This window comes from Chenopodium quinoa, unplaced genomic scaffold, assembly GCF_001683475.1.
Source record: "Chenopodium quinoa cultivar QQ74 unplaced genomic scaffold, ASM168347v1, whole genome shotgun sequence".
NCBI lineage: Eukaryota > Viridiplantae > Streptophyta > Magnoliopsida > Caryophyllales > Amaranthaceae > Chenopodium > Chenopodium quinoa.
This window is the reverse complement of record NW_018743292.1, coordinates 10841149-10864553: the sequence shown is the minus strand read 5'-3', so window position 1 is coordinate 10864553 and position 23405 is coordinate 10841149. Positions and strand designations below refer to the sequence as shown.

Below are 23405 nucleotides of genomic sequence, written 5' to 3'. Positions count from 1 at the left end.
TACTTCCAATGGAAGTATGATGCATTGGCGAGATGGCTATTTCACTCGTAGAATTTAACTTACTTTGTTAGTTGTATGAGTTGGATATGGCCTTTTCCTCTAGAGTAAAAGAAGCTTCATCTAATTGAATAAGGATAATAATCATCCTTGCATATTGGACTAGGCGTACGTATCTTATGTAAATGACTAATGACTAGCTTGCTTCTACCCTTGTTATCATTTCATCCTTTGTATATACTTAAATACTTGCGTATATCTTTAAACAATTTTAAGCCTATTTAAAAGCAATTATAATAAATGAACTATTCAAGCTTTCTCCAAATATATTACAATCATCGTTGATGTCTTCATCTAGTTCAGATAGCAACTGTTAATAGCCTGACCTTGTAATATGTGTCATTTTATCCAGAATATCCATGCAGTTGCCTAGAAGCACCGTGTTGTGTAAATGTAGAAGTCCATAGCTCGACGCTTCTCTGCCTATACAAAAACATCATATCATTATAGAATTTGCTTTAATGAATTAATTTAAGCCAAGTTGCTCAATTGGTTGGATAAGCAGTTTTTAGTGCTTGTCTCTTATCTGCCTTATAACCATGTGTTTCCTCGATGATATTATTCTTTTGAACTGCAGCTGACATTTCTAGGTAAAATATGTTTTAAGTCTGAATTTTCTTTCACAGATTTGATTAATATTATCATAGCAAACTTCACTTAACCCTCCTTGCTTCCCGTTCACTTGGACTGAACTTTCAGAAGTTTAGTACTTCATTATACCTTTTTTTGTAAGCCTGTGATTATCTGAGTCACTGAGTCCATGCCAAGGTTTTTCTACTTTGCACAGGTTTTATCCGATCTCTTATTAATAGGGACGAGCAACTTCGAGCAGTTGTGTATATATGTGCATTCAAGTTGGAAGATGCTTTCCCACCAGTTCCCTTACTGAAATCCCATTTGGAATGCATCCAGAAGAGAGTGCAGGAAATGCTCAGAAATGGCAGTGATACAGCTCAGGTATAGTTGCTAAAATCATTCTATTTTCATACTCAGTATTTTTCGGCTCCTTCCTTGACTGCTTTTATTAGTAATTACTACGTATTAGATTTCCATTTATTACAGAATACAAAGCTGAAGTTCAACCTTATCTTTGATTGATCCTGTAATTTAAACTTGCTGCAGAATGACGCTGTCAATATGGAAATATCTGCCCTCAGAGTCTTAATCAACTGCATTTCCAATTTCAAGCTTGAGTCCAGTTTTTCACCAGCTCCTCTGGAATTGCGCATAAAGCAATTAGAGAAGGAGATAGAAGGAAAGGCGAGTGCTGAAAGCTAATGACAATAAAGAAGAATCAAAGTATAGGTTATTAACGCTACATATTATGCCGCTGAATTCAGTAATAGGATTGTCCAAGAAGCCGGGGAGTCTATCAGATTGCTTAGTTAAGGGGTTTGATACGATTTAACGAGGGAGTATATCCACCACAGTCTACAAGTTAGAGTAAATCATTGTTGATTGAGGAAATTAAAGGATATAAAGGGGTGGTTTTTTGGTTACGCTTGGACCTCAAAAGTTGTATTAGAGGGATTTTTATTGATACAATTGATAAGTTGTATGATGATTATCTCGATGTTGTGATGCATTATTATTATTTACTATAGCTCGTCGATGGCAACGGACAAAGTAAGGACTAGAAATCAAGGCGAGCCAATGCTTCGAGACAGCTTACATTGATGTGCTGATTTCACCGGTACTCAAACAAGAATCTCCGTTAATTTTTGTTGGTCTAAACTTTATACTTCGTAATATGGAGTATGTATTTATAAGGTTGTGTTTAGTTTACTTCATTTTTGCATATTTGATTTGATTTTTTTTTTAGACCTGATTGTCTGATTAGACTAATTATAACGTAAAAAAAAAATTAAAAAAAAAAAAATCTGCCGAAACCCACCGTTCTAGCCAAGCCCACCTACCGAAATCCACCATTTTTCCATGCCCAGCCACCGAAACATAAAAGACTTGGAGCAGCAACAATCAAGTAATCAACTATGAAAGTGATGCCTTCTTAATTTTTTTTTTTTCTTTTAGAAATGCAATAAAAAAATCCCCTCAAAAAAGAAATGCAATAAAAAAATAAAGAGTATGTGAAATTGTGAATGGTCGAATTGAGGAAAAGGTGTTATAGATATGGTGGGGGTAGACAAAGGTAAAGCATATTAATTACAGCAATTAATTAATTAAAATTCTAATTCCTTAAAAATAGTAAGAAGGTAAGGCTACAGCCTGCGATTAAAGTCAAGAGGCCTCATAGCAAAACAAAACCAACACTTCCAAAATCATTTAAGTAAAACAAAGGCAAAAAAGCTCCGATCAGCTTCTAACAACAATGGAGATTCCTTTTGATTGTCATTCTGGAAAGTTGTTTAGGAGATGGTAAGGGGGATAGATAAAGATGAAAAATAAAAGAAAAAGAATGAAAAAAAAAGAAGCTTTTAACCATCATCAGAGGTAATTGGTAAAGAAAACTATTTTGAGAAGGGTCACCCAATAGTTAGGATTATTCTAGGTTAAATAATTATAGTTAGGATTAAAATGAGAAGAAAGTCAATAGCTGGAATTATTCTTGTTAAATTTTCCTATTTTTTTCAATATATATGTACTTTACAATACATAACAATACATAACTTTTACATTACAAAACAATACACGACATGTACCGCAGACTCTCCCATGTATTAATTGAGGAGGATTTCTAATCAATAACTACCCGATCTTATTCGACATTAATCAATAATGATGGTGTCATATTAACTTCACCTTTTTTCTTTTTATAAAAAAATAATTTTAACTAAATATTTCTCCATAATAAATTCAAACAAGTTCGAAAAAATAAATTAAAATAAGTGTAAGAAAAATAAATAAATTAATACGGTTCATCTAATTTACAATTAAAATTCCCTAAAAAAAATTACAACTACAAGTTTAGATAAAATTTTTAAATTAGATAATCTCATTTTATTTTATTTTTTTTTGAACAAGAGATAATTTCATTTAAAATCTTATGTTAATCAAAGTTATCCTAAATAGATATTTTTACCTTAAAATTTCCTTTTTTATACTATTTAATTTTATTACGAGTAACTTTTTTTAAAGGGGTTAATTAATGGTAAGATTTGTAATTTTAAACCCTCCTAGCTCACTGCCATATCCACCCTATAATTAAAGAAACAAATCAAAACATCTGTAAGAAAATCTTTACATTAAAATCATCAAGTAAAATTTGGAAACTTGTTCTTCACTTTCCATAAATAAAACCCAAAAAATAATCTTAAAAATGGAAACTTGATTTTCACGCATAACAATTCATTCCTTATAAATATTACCATATCTCTTCCTTCCATCTGAAATTCTCACTTCAAACAAAAATATAAGATCAAATTAGAAATTCTCGTTTAATTGCAGAAAATTCGCGTTTTTAATTCTTGAAAATTTTAGGGTTTTTAATTTTCAAGAACAACAATAATTTCTATTACGAATCAAACAATGAACGATCTTCGAGTCGCGAAGTTGTTAATGCTGAAACTCGGCGAAACGTTTCAAGATTTCCAGGCGAAATCTTTTTCAATGCTTGCTCTTACAGAACAATGGCGAACATTGCAGGCATCTTTCGCAAAGGTGAACAAATCGATCGAGGAGCGAGTCAAGGAGGTGGAGTCAAAGGAGAGAGAAAATGATTTTACTCGAACATCGCTTCAGAATTACAAGAAGGGAGTTGAAATTAGGGCTAAGAAATTGGAGTTCGATGAGAGTTGGTTGAGTCGAAGAATCGAAGGGGTTGAGTTGGGGGAGAAGCAGATTAAGGATTGGTATGAGTCGATTGAGTTGGAGAAGAGAGTTATTCAAGATCGGATTAAGGCGGTGGAGGTTATGGAAAAGAGATTTAAGGAGGGGTTCGAGAAGGTTAAGGTTGTCGAGGAGAGGATAAAGAAGGTGGAGGAGCGAGAGCGGGAGGTGGCCGTACGCGAAGAGGCGTGTAGTGTGAGGGAGAAGGAAGAGATGGAGGATATGGATGAATTGTATAGTGTTTTGTTGGTTAAGGAGAAGGAGATTAATGAGACTACGAGAGTTTTGGGGTCGAAACGGAAGGAAATCGAGGCGGGTTGGGAAATGTTTAGGGAGAAAGAGAAGGAGTTTAAGGAGCAATGCTTGTCGATGGAGTCGGAATCGAAGCAATTGAATGAGAAAAGCGAGGAATTGGAGTTGAAAGAGAAGGAGGTTAAGGAGCAATGTTTGTCGATGGAGTCGGAGTTAAAGCGATTGAAGGAGAAAAGCGAGGAATTGGAGTTAAAGGAGAAGGAGATGAAGGAGCGATTCTTGTCGATGGAGTTGGAATCGAAGCGATTGAGGGAGCGAAGTGAGGTATTGGAGTTAAAAGAGAAGGAGATTAAGGAACAATGCTTGTCGATGGAGTTGGAATCGAAGAGATTGAAGGAGCAAAGCGAGGAGTTGGAGTTGAAGGAGATTAAGGAGCGATGTTTGTCGATGGAGTTGGAATCGAAGCGATTGAAGGAGCAAAGCGAGGAGTTGGAGTTGAAAGAGAAGGAGATCGATCAACGAATGGAATCGAAAGAGAATCAAGTGAACAAGCGTGTAGAATTGAAAGAGAAGGAACTCGAGATGAAAGAGAAGCAAGTGAATAGGCGACTCGAAACGAAAGAGAAGCAAGTGAACAAGCGACTCAAATCGAAGGAGAAGCGGCTTGAAGAGCGTTGTAGGCAGATTGAAGTCAAGGAGAAGGAGATTAATGAGAGATTGGTGGCAATGCAAGCGAAACAGAAGCAAAATGGTAGAAAAAGAAGACGTTCTTCATACTAAGGCCATTTGATTAAGTATAGTGTAATTTGGAGCACTTCTTTTGTCTATTCTTTTCAACTATTGTACTGTCAGATTATCAAAGTATATTGTTATTATCAACTATTAATATGCTAATAAGTGTGTTATCAACCATTGATATACTAATAAGTGTAGAGTATCCAAGTATTAAGCGTGGTAGTCTCTAACATGTGAAAAACGGGCAAAATAAATACTTGTAGGAATTACTCTTATTAATTTCAAGACTTTTTATCATTAAACTAACTGATAATGGGTAAATTGAAAAACTTGGTCAAAATTTGAAGTAATTATAACAATCAAATTGAATTGAAAATTGAAATTTTGTATAGTCTTCTTTTCTGATCATTTTCAAAGTGTAATTTTTTCATATATTTCTACACCAATGAAAATTCACAGACATAAAGATAGATTATTTGGAAATACGGATCAAAATCAACTTGTAAACAGAAATAACCTCGGCTTCAATATCTTATATTCTTGTGATTGAGTATACTTCCACGGAGTAATGAAGATATACTTCCAAAATCCTATAAATTTAATCCGGTATCAATGACATCAATTAATTAAGAAAATTAGTATTTAGCCCATGCAATGCACGGGTTAAATTTTTTGAAAAAATATATTTTTAACTTTTTTTAATTTAATGGTTGATGTATCATATATTAAGGTTAGTTGTGGATTGGATTTAAGCCAAAATATGTACTCTACTCGTTCTTATTTAAGTGCCCCAATTCGATTTTGTCACTATTCATATGCATCACTTTGACCAATACAATGTTTGTGCTTTATACATAAGTTAAAATATAATCAAATAATACTTGTTGGATATTAATAAACACATTAGTCAACTTCTGCGAGTCTGCAATCCCAAAGAAAAAGATAGGACATCCCAAATACTTAAGTAGTAACAGAATTGAACGGATGAACCTATCAAATGCCAAATACTTATGTACTTCGTATGTGTTGTAAGAAAACAGGGGAATTGGAGAACATTAGGTTTTGGTGAATATTTTTGTTAAGAAATTTTCCTTAATATTTTCCATGCCTTGTCATTCCAATTCACCGTCCATGTGTACAAGTGATAACAAAATAAAGCGTAACAAAATTGGTATATGAATATACATTCACAAAAATTATTACCAACAAATTATAGAGAAACATATCTTTGATTTCGTAATATCAATCACAAAAATGGTAAATTAGTATAGAATAATACATACAAACTGTATATTCGATTCTCCCATCAACCCCATTATTAGTAATCAAGAACACAAAGATTTTTTGTTTAAAATTTGAGGAAGAAGGAAAACCAAAGGCCCAAAAAAAACGAATGACATGAAAAAGAATGATGGACAATCAAAGGAAAAGAAATAAAAGATAAAATTTAAAAAAAAAAAAGGTAACGCTTCAATTAAATAAATAAATAAAGTGGAATGGGACACGTGGCAAATTGTGTGTAAGAGTTCTTGTTAATAAATATTAGTATTGACTATGTTAGAATACATAAATTCTATTTTTATAATTTGTATATTTAAAAAAAAATGGATCAAAATAATTAAGAATTATGCCAAAAATATTTGTAATTTTAAAATTTTAGATTTTCATCACAATTATGATTATAATAACTGTTCAACATCGTCTAATATATATTTCAATGTAGGAGTCCATTCATTAGTGTGCTATTTATAATTGTTTCATATTTTTTTTTTTTGGTAAATTGATAGGCTGAAATTGTAATGTGGAAGCTTCTAACATTCAAATTTTAAAATTGTTAAATATGGTAGCTCCAAAAAAAAAATGAAATCATCCTTGCATTTAGACGGAATTTTTTTTTTTTATATAAGAGTGACATGTGAACCGTGATAACCTCAGCAACGTTCTGTTTTAGTAATAGTTAATTGATATTGAAATTGATTCTCGAAGCCTCTTAAATAACCTTACTCCTTAGGTGGGCAATTTGGAAAAAGTAACACACGCCCAAAAAAAACAAAAAAAAAAAAAAAAAAAAAAAAAGCATTAAAATTTGATCGACTTGAATAAAGTTTATTGTGAAGCTAAGAATTCAAATTCCTCTTAACATTTTATATATATATATATATATATATATATATATATATATATATATATATATATATATATATATTTTTAAAAATTAATTAAAGCAAACATGGATTATATAGGTATTGATTCATCACACTTATTATTTTACAAAACTTCAAAATACAATTAATTTTTTCTCTTCATTTATGTTTCCTTACTATCCAATATGTCTAATTATTGTGATACCTGATAATTATAAGTAGGAAAAAGCTAATGGGTGTTAGATAAGAGAATCAAAAGTGAAAATATCAAATTATAAATTACACAAATTAACGCGTGACTTTGGCATGCATTCCAAACTTAATAGTTTCTTCGTTTTATAATACTTGTAACACTTCTCTAAAATAGAATTATATGTCACAGTATTTGCAACACATTATAATTGAAAAGTATATATATATATATATATATATATATATATATATATATATATATATATATATATATATATATATATATATATATATTTAACAGTTGTACTATTATCCTTATTTTAATCTCATGACCCACTAATTATACCCCTAACAATCTAATACCGTGAAAAAGTGTGTTGTAAGTATTAAAAAACGGAAGTAGTACTATTTTAGATAATGTATTTAAGTAGTTGTCTAACGCCCTGCATGTTAACCGAGGATTGTTATATACATCAGGGTGCATCGTACATTGTTTTTCATAAATCATTTAATGAAAAAAAAGGTAAATTTAAGTATCTAAACTCATACCTCAAACCCACAAAATATGGGTGTAGATTGTAGAATTCAACGGGCAAATACAATCTTCATCAAAACCAAGCACATGGTATAAAGAATCAAGTTAAACTCCATGCCATCTCGATATCATTCCATATACCTGCTCAAACCACTTTACAAACCAAACCTTCTCTTTTCTCTTAGATATTAGTATACATCAACTAGAATAATTTGATGTTCATATAATATTTAAAAAGTTCAAATAATTATTAAAAAATTAAATAAAAATAAAAAATAAACCGATCTTAATATATAATAATATGATTTAAATCACACTTTCAAAAGTCAAACTGCATGTACGTACCTGAATTTTAAAAATAATTGTTTCACATAAAATCACAATCATGAACAATCCTTGTAGACAAAAATTATAACTGTGTTTTTATTAGATCTGTGTGTAAACTATAAATTATATACGCAAAATATGGTTTTATTGATACCTTGTGAGTTACAACTCTCAAAGAGGGGACAGAGTCTTTGACTTATTCCATCTAAACCTCTACAAAACCCTAGAAACAGTCTTCTTTATATAGAGAGAGGCGTAGATTAGAAAACATGATAATTATCAAATAATCTACAAGATCTCAAAGATATTATCATATAATTTTAAATCTTTATTTACACTGGGGAACCTCCTTTGAAAAAATTGTGAAATGCCCCTAGAAAAAACCTAAGTTGTGATTCCATGATAGATTTTAAAAAAAAAAAAAAATCCTTGGTTGGATGGGTCGTTTGACTGTATTTGTTTCCACTTATCAAGTACTCCCTCCGTTTTTAAATACTTGCTCCATTTCTCCTGGGCATGTATGTCGATGCTAATTTTTGATCAATAATATCTTTAATTATCAATAAGTATAAGTTCTAACGATTCATTGAGATGATTTCAACAAGTACCTAAAAGACTATATTTTTTCTTATGTATAAATCACAAACAAAAAGTAGGACAAATGAATAGTGCAAAAAGTAGAAATGAAGCAAGAATTTAAAAACGGGGAGTATATATGATACAATTTTGTTTTGTTTTTTTTTTTTTTGACAAATATAATACAATCATACAATATGAAAAAAAAAAAAAAAAAACACTAATCTTGAAAATCTATAATAATAAGACAATGATTGCACAAAATTATATCTATCTTAAACCTTTGACAAGAAGGTAATAATACTATATTAGTTTTTAGATAAAAATTTGTAAATAAATAATAATAAAAAAAATTCACAACTTTAACATCATAAAATACTAGGTTAGGTGTCGTATCAGTGTATCACGCACCATATATTATAATATTCATTATTAATTTTTCTTTATATTTAATTAAAAAGAATTGAAAATTATTTTAAAATGTTAGTCACTACAGTAACATATATTTTTTTTAAAAGAAAAAAGATAAAAAAAAAATAGCATTAACATTTATCTCATGTGTCTTTTAATTCTTAATTTCTATAGGAATTACAATCCTTTTGTTGTATTGTATATGATAAATATATAGTAGAAGAAGTTTCCTCAAAAAAATACTAAATAGTAGAAGAAGATGATACAAATAATGTTTTATTTGCCTAATTAAGTGATTCTTGTCAAGTAACTGAAGATTATATTCTTAAAAAAAGTATTTTCAAAGATTGCATTTCTTTAAGTAATTATATGTTGCCAAAACACATCCCTTAGATAGTCGCATATCCATTTTTAGAATGAAAAAGATCATTACTTATTTTATACGCTTCAGTATGACAATTATTATTATTTAATAATTTTCTAAAATAAAAGTTTTATAGGAGGAGTTTTATTTCTTAAAAATAAAAAAAAAAATAAAAAAAAACCTATGGACATACCAGAAAATAAGGAGTATCATTCCTGGTGTGTCTTTTAGTATATAGTTATTGATTGATATTTTAAAACTTTCTCAAAACAAAATATATTTTAAAAAATATCGCGAAAATAGGTTTAAGTCAACTAGGGTGAACAAAGTTACAAAGGTGGTTATTTAAAAAAAAAAAAAAATTACAAAGGTGGCACATGAAAGGATCAAGATATGACTAACAAAATTCCAAGAATCACTTTCTTTAACATCTACTAGTAAAGTAGTAATAGGGATGTCATGCACCAATTAATATGAATCATACGAGTAGTTAATTAAAATACACCTTTGATGCGTGTATTACTCCCTCAAGCTTGTAATCCTTTTAAAGTGAGGGGTGTTAGCTAACAATATTATTTAGAGTTGTATGTAACAAATATGACATAACATAATTTCTATTTATAAGATGTATTAGGTTACTTGCAAAGCAATTTCCTAACCCTAATATAACAAATATGACATAACATAATTAAACATATATTTTAATAATCTCAATTATGGGCGATTTATTTCTAATAATCCCAACTAAGGTTTATTATCTAATAATCCCAACTATGCTATATGTTTGCCTCCAATAGTCCCAACCAATCAACACCAAGTCAACGACCTGTTATAACAGGTTACCATGACACGTGTTAACACGTAATTGGTCTAAAATTAAAAAAAAAAAAAAAAAAAAACTTGACTGCTGCCCCCCTTAACCTCCACCACTCTAACTCTTAACCTACATCGCACCAACTAACCAACATCACCATCCCCTGCTCCCACCAAAGCCAAGTAGCAGCCCATCACGCTGCACTTCCTCCACCACACCTGCCCTAACCTCGCCAGAACCCTAATTCCGCCCCCTAACCTTGACGGAAAACGGCCGGGCAAACCTCTATAATCACGAAAGAGTTCGGCCGTCCTCTACCACTCATTCCCGACCCCGAAACCACCCACCTAGACCCCCAAAGCCTCCGTTTTCTCTCACCTCGATTTTCTCTCTCTTCCTCTTCCGCCCGCCACTGCTGCAATTTTCGTTCTTAATCGTTGTTGTTGGGGATTTTATGGCGCATTTTGTGAATTTAACTACGCCAAAATCGAAGTCAATGGCAGTGTTGAGCATTCGTCGTTCTTGGTGGGAGCTTCACTGCCATTTTCGGTGGTTTTGGGGGTCGGGGTGGGTTGGGTGGTATGTTTCGTTCGGGGGTCGAAAATGTCTGGTAGAGGTCGGCTAGCCAATTTGGTGGTTGTGGGGGGTTTTCTGGCCGGTTGCCGGCGAGGTTAGGGGCTGGGGTTTGGGTTCCGACTAGGTTAGGGGGTGGGAAAGGGTGGCTGGAATTTTTTGTTTTATTTTTTAATTTTTTATATTTTTATAAATTTTTTAATTTTGGACCATTCATGTGTTGACACGTGGTGATTAAAAAAAATTAAAAAAAAACCTTAATTGGGATTATTAGATAATAAACTTGAAATTATTAAAATTAAATCGCCGTTGGGATTATTAAAGTGTATTTTTCCTTCTATTTATAAGATGTATTAGGTTACTTGCAAAACAATTTCCTAACCCTAATATAACTCCTTTTGATTTGGTCCACCACTATAAGTCTGTAAACCTTTACGGTTTTACCGTTTTAGTGTACTTTGATCCAATCCAATATTAATTTGTGTGATCTTATATGTACAATCTAATTATAATTAACACTAATTTAGTTAGTCCAAATAAGATAATTGATTTCTAACAAAATATTACAGCCCCTAGCTAAAAATATCAAATTAATTATTTAAAAATAAAAAGTAATCAATAAATTATCTCCTTAATAAAGGTCAAACATCAAGGATGTCATGTTAGGGGCATTGATGATTTGATGTGCAAAGATGTCAACTACTTTCAAATAGAAGAAGTACGAGTATGATAACAAAAACTTTTTCCCTATCCTATAACTTGAAAACTTTTATGATTTATGATGATTTTCTTTTCTTGAATCCTTTATTTTTTTTCTTCTTACTAATACCTTTTAATCTAGGCCTAGATAGCATGTTTTTTTGTTTGAGGGGACATAAGTTATCTCATATAAAAGGGATGGGGACAAAATAGGGGTTTATCCCTCTATTTCTATAATAAGGGGGGACAAGTATAAGGTTTGAGAATAAAAATTAAAAGGTGAAAAACATTAATGAAAGGGAAGGAAGAGGAAAGTGGAGAAAAGTTAGTAAGGATAGTTAAGTAATTTGCAGTAAAACTACGGACCCGCTATAGATTTGGTACTAGTTTTACATTGTTAAATAAGGGTTTGGGTCGCACCGCAAACCAATAGAGATAGTCCACTTTATAAATCCAAAGGAGGTTCCATCTCAAAACCATATAGCAATAGAAAGAGTAGCCCCTTACCCTTATAAAGTGTTTCACCCTCTTTTCTTTTTTCGATGTGAGGCACTTACATGTGTTATTTGGTAGGATAAACTTCAACATACATATTGTTGATCTCCAAATAAAAGAAAACAAAGCACATTAGAAAATTTGTACTAAAAAAACAAAATTCCTCGTTTGTCAAAAAATATAGCGGAAAAGTATCAAAATTTGGGAGTGTTCAGGTAAACTTAATTGTTGCATAAGCTAGTTGTGAGAGTAGATATTGCGCTGTTTGGTAAGCTTTTAGCTGATTGTATTAACTGATTTGACTGGCTTGTTATATTAGCTTATTTGACTAGTTAGTTGTAAATAGCTAATTATGTAAAAGTGTTTGGTAAATAGACGTTTATTATTAGCTGTTTTAGTGTATCAAATACCCAAAAAGCTAATTTTTCAATAACCTATTTGCAAAAAACTCTTAAAATGAGCTTTTTCAAAAAGAGCTTTTTGGACTAAAAAACTCTTTTAATAAGCTATTTACCAAACACCCAAATTAGCTTTTTAAAATGGTCAAAACTCTAACAGTGATAAATAAGCTAAAAGTTTTCCAAAAAACTCTTTACCAAACAAGGCCAAGTGGATGTTGAAGATAGCATTTACTCCGTATTATTTAATTCATCCAAAACTTTCAATAAATTTGTATAGGAAGTTGTACGCAAGTTTGTTTTGTGGGATAATTGTGTAGGGAGTAAAATTGTATACACTTTTACAAAATTTCAAAATAGCAGCAAGTTTGTGAGATAAGGATTTACAATTTCTCATGTCCAATTATTCCATGTTTTTTTAAGACGAAATATGCTATCATGTATAATAGGGGTAAAATAGGGTCCTATCCTTAATTTCTCAATCGGGGGGACACATATAAGAATTGGGGATAAAACTGAGAGGTTAAAAACTGGTTAGGGTAGTTAAGTAAGTTTACTACTTAGGCTCTGTTCACTTCATTTTACAAAAATAATATTAAGTAAAAATAATTTTAGTTCAGTAAAAATAATTTTAATTTAGTAAAAATAATTTAAATTCAGCAAAAATAATTTCAATTCAGTAAAAATAATTTCAGCTCAGTAAAAATAAGATGAATTGAACGGAGCCTTAATTCTCAACTCATACCAAACAAAGTAAACCATCATTGTATGGGATTATAAAATTTGTACTCCTTCAAAGCTTCCATCCCTTAAAATGCCCCATTACGGAAATACGGATATATTTTTTGAGGTCAAAATTAAAAAACTAATTCTGGCTAATCTATAAGAAATAATCAAAAACAAAATACTCCGTATATTTCTTGTTAGATTTACTCATTTGCATTAGAACATCAAAGATTATGATAATATCTTAGTATGATTTAAAAAAAAATTTGTTTTCCTGATTTAAATAATCTAAAACAATTTTTTTTTTCCATACAAATCTATACAATACTAAAAAGAGAATTGTAGGTTTGGTTGAAAAGGGTATTTGAACAGTAATTTGTTTTGGAAAAATTTCATGTATATCCTCTTTCTTTTTTATTTTTTAATTAGTAGAGCTTTATCTTGTCAACCGACGTGAGCAATCTGAGCACCAATAAGAGCAACTCCAACGGCAAGCTAATTGTCAAATTAGCTTACCATGCCACATAAGCTTTTAAGCTAATTGTCATTTTAGCTCCAATGGTTTGGTAATATCTTACTATTTAAATGGACCACACCTCCTTGATTTACGTTGATAAATTTCATTTTATTTATTCTAATTTGTTTTATTTTAGCAAGTTTTTTTCCAAGCTTGGCCAAGCTAATTGCATTTACTAGCTCCAATGATTAAGTGACAAGCGCACTTTAGGGCGCGCTTTAGAGCATATTTTAGGATGATTTTGGATGTATTTGGGGCCGTTTTGGCCGATTATTACCTTGTTATGCTTACGTTCCCCATATTACGTGCTTCACGGGTTTTCGGTTTGTTTTTTTTATGTGTTTTCAGGTAATATCAACCCATTTTAATCGGATCCTGAGCCCTTGATGCGTAACCGAGCTAGCCTTGACCGAAGTCCGAGGAGTTAAGGAAGTTCAAGTGCCGTGCATTGATTACATAGCACAGGCAGCACGGCCGTGTTACCATAGGCACACCCGTGCTGGCCTATAAGCAAGCAACCCCAGGCAAGGCAGCACGGCCGTGCAAGCCAATAGCACGGCCGTGTCAGTATCCACGCACCAGCACGGCCGTGCAGGCCATTAGCACGGCCGTGCCAAATGTTGCCCGTGCCCGTGTCAGCTTCAGTATGAGCCCCGTGCTAGAGCATATTCAGCACGGCCGTGTCATTTTTAGCACGGCCGTGCCAGGAAGATGCACGGCCGTGCCATATATAGCACGGCCGTGCCAATTTGAAGAAGAAATCCGGTTTACTTACTGACAAGCTAGCACGGCCGTGCTGATCCAGGGTTAACTGCGCGCTTGACTTCTCCGCATTAGAAGACGTATATAAGGCCCAACTTTAAGAGGATTCCTCAGACAGTTTTAGAGATAGTTTTGAGAGCCTTTGTAGAGAGTTATTGGAGAACGTTCTTAGTATTAGAGATTCATTAGTTTTCTTAGAGATATTTCTAGAGATTTTAGTTTTCTTGGATTGATTTGAAGCAAGATTTGCGAAGATTCTTTGTATTATTCATTGACGACGGATATCAAAGTTCTGAACTTTTCCATTGATTCGCATCAATACAATTGGTATTATTCATTCTTGTTTATTAATCAAGCTTTATTATTCCTTAATCAGAATTCATGTTTATATCTATTATGCTTTTGGAATTCATTATTGCTTTGATTATGAATATGTGTGAGTAGTCTCCTAGCTAGGGTTTCGGGATGAAACCCGGCCTAGGTAATCTATGTAATTGAGGATTGATTTTGATAAACGGATTGTGATTAAATTGATTATATGCGATTGCATGTTAATTCATTATAATAGGAGTAGCTAACCTAGAATCTTGAATTTGATTGCATGATATTCTTGATTTGAACAAGAGATTGTGAATTGAGTATTTCATTATTGAATGTGGTTTGATTATGTATCGAGTAATGTTAAGTGCATGAGAAATCCAAGCTTAGTATTGCCCGTTGTCTTCCTATCACATGATATTGATCAGAATTATAGTCTTTGCATATCCCGTTTGTCTCTGTGATTCCTTGTTGCTTAGTTACCAATGGTTAGGCGGATTCCCGCTCTCCCTAGTGTCTTAGTTTATTGATTTATTCCATCTTATTAGTATTATTTTAGAACACCATTTTCCATTGATTTCGAACTAGCTTAGGTTTAAGATTGATTTGCAATTACTCTCGTTCCTCGTGGACCGAACCTTTATTTGCCATTGTACTTGGTTATAGGGTGTTCGTATAAGTATTGTTTGATTGAGAGTTAGATTGTAGCGACCATTTTAACCCTTGTCATTAAGCCAGTAGTTAGGGATTATTTAATATTGCAAGCAAGTCCCTAACTACAACCATTGGAGTTTCTCTAACATTCAAACATAATTCAAATTTTTTAATTAATTCATTCTCCTATTTTGTCTATAATTGTTGTACTAAGGATTTTTATTATTATTTGTAAAGATATAATTAAATATGTCTCCATTAATTTGTGTTAGAGAGGATGTATATAATGTTAGGAAATAGATGAAGATCGATTGATTTAGGTCATGTGTTTGATATGCGCGGAACATAGACAACAATATATAAAACATAAATTTGAGAAATAAAGTAGAAAATAGATGAGATGAACACACAAATATAAGTGGTTCGGTCAACAAGACCTACGTGCATAGGGTAAGGGATATTATATTCTTATTAGCTTTCATGGAGAATAAACAAGAGATAAAATAAAGGAGATACAACACTCTCCATCTTACAAAATATCTCAATAGAGTTACATATTGGCTTGAATTGGCTAGGCTAATTACTTTTTTTAGCACTTCTAATTGTCAACCCAATGACTCCTTATATAACATAAGGAACCCTAAAGAAACCCTAAATTATTCCCCAAGGAATACTCAAATAGCCGTTAAAGAAAAGATATAATTTTAGGAAATATCCCATAATTATCCTAGAAGAACCGAACTACCGTGCTATAGCTCGGTAGCTAGCTCAAGCCTGCCGCAAGTCTTCATAGGGCCGAGCTATAGCTCATCCGCTCGTCGCAAGTTTTCGGCTTCGTCAGGTTTTCGTAAAACAGCCATAACTTTCTCGTTTCTTATCGAAATTGGACATATGACCTATCACTGGAAAGCTCTTGAAACAAACTATCACCTCCAACTTGAATCATCTCAAGATCACTTTTGGATTGAGAGATATGTGCGTTTGAAGTTGGCCCTTTGCCATTGTACTAGATTTCAAGTCATATTTAACATATAAATCAAGCTTCTAGAAAGAAAATTAACATAATAAATTAGAGTTGTTATACATAGTATTAACAAGGGGATTATAATATCAATAATTACAATTTTTGGCCTAAAATATACTTCTTCCTTATAGATTTTTTTAATAATGGATATATACTACTTTCTCCGTTCATTTATCACACTTGTCAATTCAAAATTTTAACAATCAATAACTATAATTCTCCATAAATAAAAATCATAAAAGTTGTACATTATGCTAACTCTTATTGGGACAATTTATAAAAGTTAAATATTATGATAGTACATATATTGAAACGATTTTAACAAAATCTCACATGAATATGTTTTTCCTTAAAAACCGTCAAAGGAGAAATGGTGAATAGTGTACAAGTGAAAGTTGGTCTGATAAAAAAGGAAAGACGAAATATAAAGTACTACCTCCATTTCGTAATATTCTTCTCGTTTATGTGTAATCGATGTAAATATTATACAACAAGTATCTTTAATCTCAAATTAACAAAAATTGTAAAATTTGGATATACATATTTTTTTTATAATATATACTTCCTCCGTTTTTTTAATTGCACCATTTGTCATTTCACGCTTGCCGATGCAATACTTTGGCCATTAATATATTTAATTATACTTAAGTAAAAATTATAAAAAGTTGATAATTGAAAAGTAGACGTCGAGACGAATATTAAGAGATCCCACATGACTATATTTTTCTTTACGGATAAATCGCAAAAGATGGTCAAAAGAGGTTGTGTGAATAGTGTGAAATCCCAAATGGTACAGTTAAAGAAAGAAATGGAGGAAGTACTTTCTATTACTCTATCCGTTTTACAACAATCTTCCTATTTACGTATATCGATAGTAATTTTTTGATCGCTAAGTATTTCAATTTCACATTAGCATAAATGATAAAAATTAGATATTAATATTGTACCCACTGATATGAATCAAACTAGACCTCATTTGCATATGTTTTTTTTCTTATACTTAGAGACAAATTTAAAAGACTGTATTTCATTTTAATAATCACATGATTGTAAAAGAAAGATTATTATGAATTGAAGGGAGCATCATTTTTTTTATCATGTACATTTTTTTATCTTTTTTTTTTTTTTAATTTTTTATTTTCTGCATATGAGCATTAGTACTCCTTCCTCTTTTTGTAAGTGTGTATTGCCGTATTATAACTTTGTACTTATATCGATGCAAAATTTTGAACAATAGTATCTTTAATTATCATTACATATAAATTACATATTACTTCCTCCGTGTTTTAATAAGTTTACACTTATCAAATATGAACGTTAAGTGTTACATTTTTTTTGGTAAAAAGTTACTTTTAAAAATATATCTATTTCTCCTATCATGGTCCCCACTTAAACTCGCTACTACTTTTTTTTTTCCTCTCACATTCGTTACTTTTCAATAAACTATTAACCCTACTATCTTTTTTGTATAATTTTTTAATACTCTAAATACCCCACTTTCCTCTTATTTTATTTAAGTCAATTAAATTGCCTAAAATTTTGTGACGGTAAAATGTAACACATATTAAAACACAAAGGGAGTATGAAAGATTGAATTAAAGATATGGTACGGAGAAGGAGATTGAATTTTGTGACAGTCAAAATGTAACACTTACTAAAATTTTGTGACGGTCAAAATATAACATTTATCGATTTGCGTGTTAGAAATTTTTTAGTTAAAAGTTTTGGGGGCTATTTTGATTCTTAAGGGACCAAATTGAGCTCAAATTTGGCAAAAAAATAACGTAAATGCCTCGTTTTGCGTATTAAACACATAAACACGCAAATCGAGATATTTCTTAATACGTAAAAAGAGGCGTTTATGTGTTTTTTTTCCCAAATCTGAGCTCAATTTGGATGCTTAGGGGACAAAATAGCCCCCAAAACCTTTAACGGAACAATCTCCAACACGCAAATCTATAAAAAAAATATTAATAAGTGGAAAGTGAGCCCCACTAACAGAATTTGTTAACAGCGGGATAACAGCAAGGTTACTATATAGAAATTAAATGTATTTTGGGGTTACAGTGTGAAAATTTTAAATGAAAGAGCACAACGCAGAAAAGTAAAATTTAGAGGGTTATTATATAGAAAAACCATATAATTTTTAAGCTTATTGACAGCATACCAAAACATTCTTTTTTTGAATAGATGTTATCCAATCTCTTATTACGAGTGAGGAAAAGACACTTCGAGCAGTTGCGTATATATGTGCATTCAAGCTGGAAGATGCTTTTATGTGGTTAGCGTGTCATGACCATATCTTGGTCAATGTGAACATGTACAAGCGCAAGCTAATGGACAACCTGAAATGCTATATGTGTGGTGCGAATGAGGAATCAACATTGCACATATTAAGGGATTGTCCAGCAGCCAAAGCAGTATGGCGCAAATTAATTCATCCTACCCTGTTTTTTCAATTTGTGCAGGGGTCTCTTAAGGATTGGCTGACTTGCAATCTCAAAGACTCGAGCAAATATTCGGATGATTGGCTGACAATCTTTGGTGTTACATTGTGGTGGCTTTGGAGATGGTGAAATTGCCGTGTCCATAACAGAGGAGATGAGATTCCTGTTGATGTAGGCGCTTTTATACGAATAAGAGTAGCTGAGACTATACGTAGTCTACAAAATCAACAAGAAATGCAAAGTTCAGCACAAAGCAGCAAGCAGGAGGTCAATATTTCTTGGCAAAGACCTGATGTTGGGTGGTATGTTCTTAACACAGATGGTGCAGCTAAAGGGAGCCTAGGCCCTGGCCCTGCAGGAGGAGGTGCGATTATACGTGATCAAGAGGGCCAATTTATTTCGGGTTTCACAGCCAACTTTGGGCATTGTACAGCCTTCAAAGCTGAAATCATGGCTGTCATTAGAGGCATAGAGCTTGCTAAAAATCTGCAAATGAAACAACTAGAGGTGCAGCTTGACAATCTAGCTTGTGTGCAGATTTTGAAAAAGGGGAATGATCAGTCACATTTGGTAAAGATTTTTATTATCACAGGACTCAAGTTTTGGAAGCAGCACAAAGAAATGGTTCATGTGGGGTGGTGTTTGTACTTCGGGCTCTCTCTCTTATAACTCCTAGAAGGAACACAGCCATTGTTTATCTCGTTTTTGTGTTGTACTCTGTATATGTATTTATCTTGAACAAAAGGTAATGAATTTATAGTTTGAGGCGATGTCGAATTGGAAATGCCCTGAAGTCCCAGGTGATCAAATTTCTTTTAAGTGATTTTCCTCATTCTGCTAAAATTAAGGTGGTCTTGCCTTCAGAAATCTGATGTTATTTATTAATTCTACCGTTTTTGCTAAAATTAGGGTGGAATATTATGTCAGAACCTAACAACTTATGGGCTCAAGCTGATAGTGCCAAATACTTGCATAACAAATCTCTGTTTGAATAACAGTGCTAACTGCTCAGCCATTTGAATTTGGACGAAAATCCTTCAAATCCGTCCGCTTTTACTGAAAGGTATTCATTGGCAAGTAATAAATGGATCTACGATCTTATTTTGGTTAGATAATTGGTGTCATTCGACCGACATTATCTCTCTTCTAGAATTAGACATTTTAACCCATAATTTAGATTTTATGTTGATCATTTTATTAAGGGAAATTTCCATTGGCGGCTTTGAACTTAACAAAGTTCTCAATGGTGGGGAAAAAAAAAAAAGAAATTCTCATTCATGACACTAGCTCTTTAAATCTTCACAAATATACCATAAATGAGCTCATTTGGTTAAATTTCTGTTAGTTATCTAAGGTTAGCTTTGATTGACAAAATACATTTAGAATTAGAACTAATTGCGGAAAAAAAAAAAAAAAAAACCTAGGCTCCCCTCTCCTAAACTTTAACTCCATGTTAATTTTAAAAGGGCTTTTATCGGATCCGTTAAAAAAAAAAGGGTTTTATTGTATTTCACAGGTAAAAAGCCCCAAATATTTTATTTTTATTTTTATTTTTATAGCAATTACTACATGTTGTTTAACACATCCAAAATCTTCGATAAAATTCTATGAGAGGTTGTACGGCATGACATGCTGAGTACAATTGTGTACACTTGTATAGTAGCAACAAGTTTATTTATGGGGATAATTAATGGGATAAAGATTTACAATTCCACAAGTCCAATTATCCCTGTTTAATTGTTTTGTTTGAGATGAAATATGCTATCCCGTAAAATAGGGGATAAAATATAGTCGTATCCCTCAATTTCTATAGCAAAGAAGAATGGGGAATATAGTCGATAGGTCAACACCTTTTATATACACCATAGTACACATAGAGGTAGGTGTATCACAAGGTACTTTTTTATTATTATTTTTTTGCTCATTTTCGATTTTTTTGCTCAGTTTTAAATTTTAAAATGAGCAAAAAATACCCTTGAGTGTATCTTGCACTTGGGTGTATATAATTTTTTTAGAGGTTAAAGACTGTTTTACCCTTAATGAAAGAAAGGAGGAGGAAAGAGGAAAACATCTAATATCATATCACTAATATATAAAGCTGGTCTCGCGGCCAGGCCACAAGACATCGACACTTGACATTTCAGTTTTTCGCCAAGTGTCGCGCCACGTAGGTGACTAATATGTATTATTGTGACACATATGATGTTTTGTAAGCGATTCTTGGATAGATTTTTTTAAGATAAAATTATTGTTGCATTGAGTTTTATCATCACTATACTTCTAATATATCATATATACAAAATTAATCCTAACTTTTAATAAATATCTTATAACTCGATTTTATTTCCATCATAAAATTCGTTTTAAAAAGTTCTATAAAATAAGATTCATTTATAATATATTTAATTTAATTAAAAAAATAATAGAGAATCAATAAAAATAAGTTTTAATCCGTAAAAATAATTTTGATTTGGTAAAAATACTTTCAATTCAGTAAAAATAATTTAAATTTAATAACATTAATTTCAAGTCAATAATAACATTGATATTTATTTACAAACAAAACTACAAAAAATACACTATTATATGATATCGTATGTCTAAATATCTTACATTATCAAAAGGGGTTATATGTCCATATTTAACATTCAAGCCAAAAGTTTATTCTAAAATTTTATTAATAATCTAGGAATCGACCAGGCACAAAACTATAATATCATATCACTAATAAATAAAGTCGGTCTCGCAGCCAGGCCACGAGACAATGATAGTTAACATTTCAGTTTTTTGCCAAGTGTCGCGCCACGTAGGCGACAAATAAGTATTTTTGTGACACATTTGATGCTAAGTAGGCGATTTTTGGATAGATTTTTTAAGATAAAAATGTTAAATAGAGTTTTTTATCGATATACTTCTAATTTTTCATATATACAAAATTAATCCTAACTTTTAATAAATATCCTATAATTCGGTTCTATTTCCATCATAATATTCATTTTAAAAAGTTCTTTTAAACGAGATCCATTTATAATATATTTAATTTATTTTTAAAAAATAATAGAGAATTAATAAAAATAAGACTTAATTAGTAAAAATGATTTAAGTTTTTATCAACAATCCGGGGCATCGCCCGGGCACAAAACTAGTCACTAATAAATAAAGTCGGTCTCGCAGCCAGACCACGAGATAGCGACACTTGGCATTCCAGTTTTTCGCCAAGTGTCATGCCACGTAGGCGACAAATAGGTATTATTGTGACACATATGATGCTACGTGAGTGAAGTTTGGATAGATTTTTAAAGATAAAAATGTTGTATAGAGTTTTATTATCGATATACTTCTAATATTTCATATATACAAAATAATCATAAGTTTTAATAAATATCTTATTACTCGATACTATTTCTATCATAAAATTCGTTTTAAAAAGTTCTTTAGAATAAGATCATTTTATAATATATTAGTTTATTTAAAAAATAATAGAGAATCATTGAAAATAAGTTTATGTCTAAATGTCCTGCATTATTAAGGGATTATATGACCGTATTTAATATCCAATCAAAAAATTTATCCTAAACTTTTATCAACCATCTGAGCATCGCCCGGGCACAAAACTAGTATATATATATACAAAGGGGAGTTTTTTCCCGAGTTTTTAGAGAGACACGTAGGATTTTGAATTTTAAAAATTTCTTAGAGAGCCATGTAGGATTAATATTTGTAGAGCGTTACGTATAAGATTATGCCACGTAGGATTATTATTTTAAAGCGCCACAGACTAGAATTAAAAGTTTAAATTAATTACAAAATAAAATATTATCTTTTCATATTGAAAATTTTATCTAAATATAAGAAAAGAAACAATTTATTTCATATATATATATATATATATATATATATATATATATACACATATATATATATACACATATATATATATATATACACATATATATATATATATATACACATATATATGTATATATATATATATAACACTATTGAACTTGAAAAATGAATTGAAATTCATGTTTAAAATTGGATTAGATAAAAAAAAATACTGAAATATGGGAAGTGATTATCATAAAATATTTTATAAAAAAATATGAAATTATGTTCAATTAAAAAAAAAATCAGTTTTGGATTAGATACAAAAAATAAGAAAAAAATCTTTGAAACTAAAAATATATTCTTTCTCTTTGTTCTAGCCAAAAAAAAAAGTTCATCATTTATTATTTATTCGGCCAAAAGATGACATTAACAAAATTTATCATATCTAATAATATAATTTATCACCACTAATTCAGTATATTTTCAATCCTATATAAACTTATCTAATATCCCACATAAATACACGTAAAACTTTTGCAGGCAAAGTGGTAAATTCTAGAATTTGAACACCATGAAATTATTGAATGAAATGAACGGTGATCATAATAAAGAAGTCAGCCATAAGTGTTAATTTTGCAAGGATGTTAAATTTGTAATGGGGCGTATTTAATCATGCAACTTGTTAACCGGCACGATCAACGATTGATTTACAAAGGATGATGGAAGGCTAGAAGATAATATGTTTCACCTTGTACACAATTTAAAAAA

General features: G+C 31.2%; 1 protein-coding gene and 1 long non-coding RNA gene across 2 annotated transcripts; both read left to right on the top strand.

Annotated features, from left to right (window-relative positions):
• The first annotated feature begins 847 nt into the window (after positions 1–847).
• Positions 848–2485, top strand: LOC110737000. The gene is made up of 2 exons (XR_002514314.1): positions 848–1014; positions 1180–2485. It is a non-coding gene; the product is annotated as an uncharacterized LOC110737000 (long non-coding RNA).
• Positions 2486–3543: 1058 nt separating this feature from the next.
• LOC110735953 (trichohyalin-like) lies at positions 3544–4875 on the top strand. Its single transcript, XM_021916124.1, has one exon. It carries the CDS (start codon positions 3544–3546, stop codon positions 4873–4875), a length of 1332 nt encoding a protein of 443 aa, XP_021771816.1.
• Positions 4876–23405: the final 18530 nt, after the last annotated feature.

Excerpts from the sequence above, each read along its gene's own strand:
- LOC110735953 (XM_021916124.1), top strand. The coding sequence starts at position 3,544 with ATGAACGATCTTCGAGTCGCGAAGTTGTTAATGCTGAAACTCGGCGAA.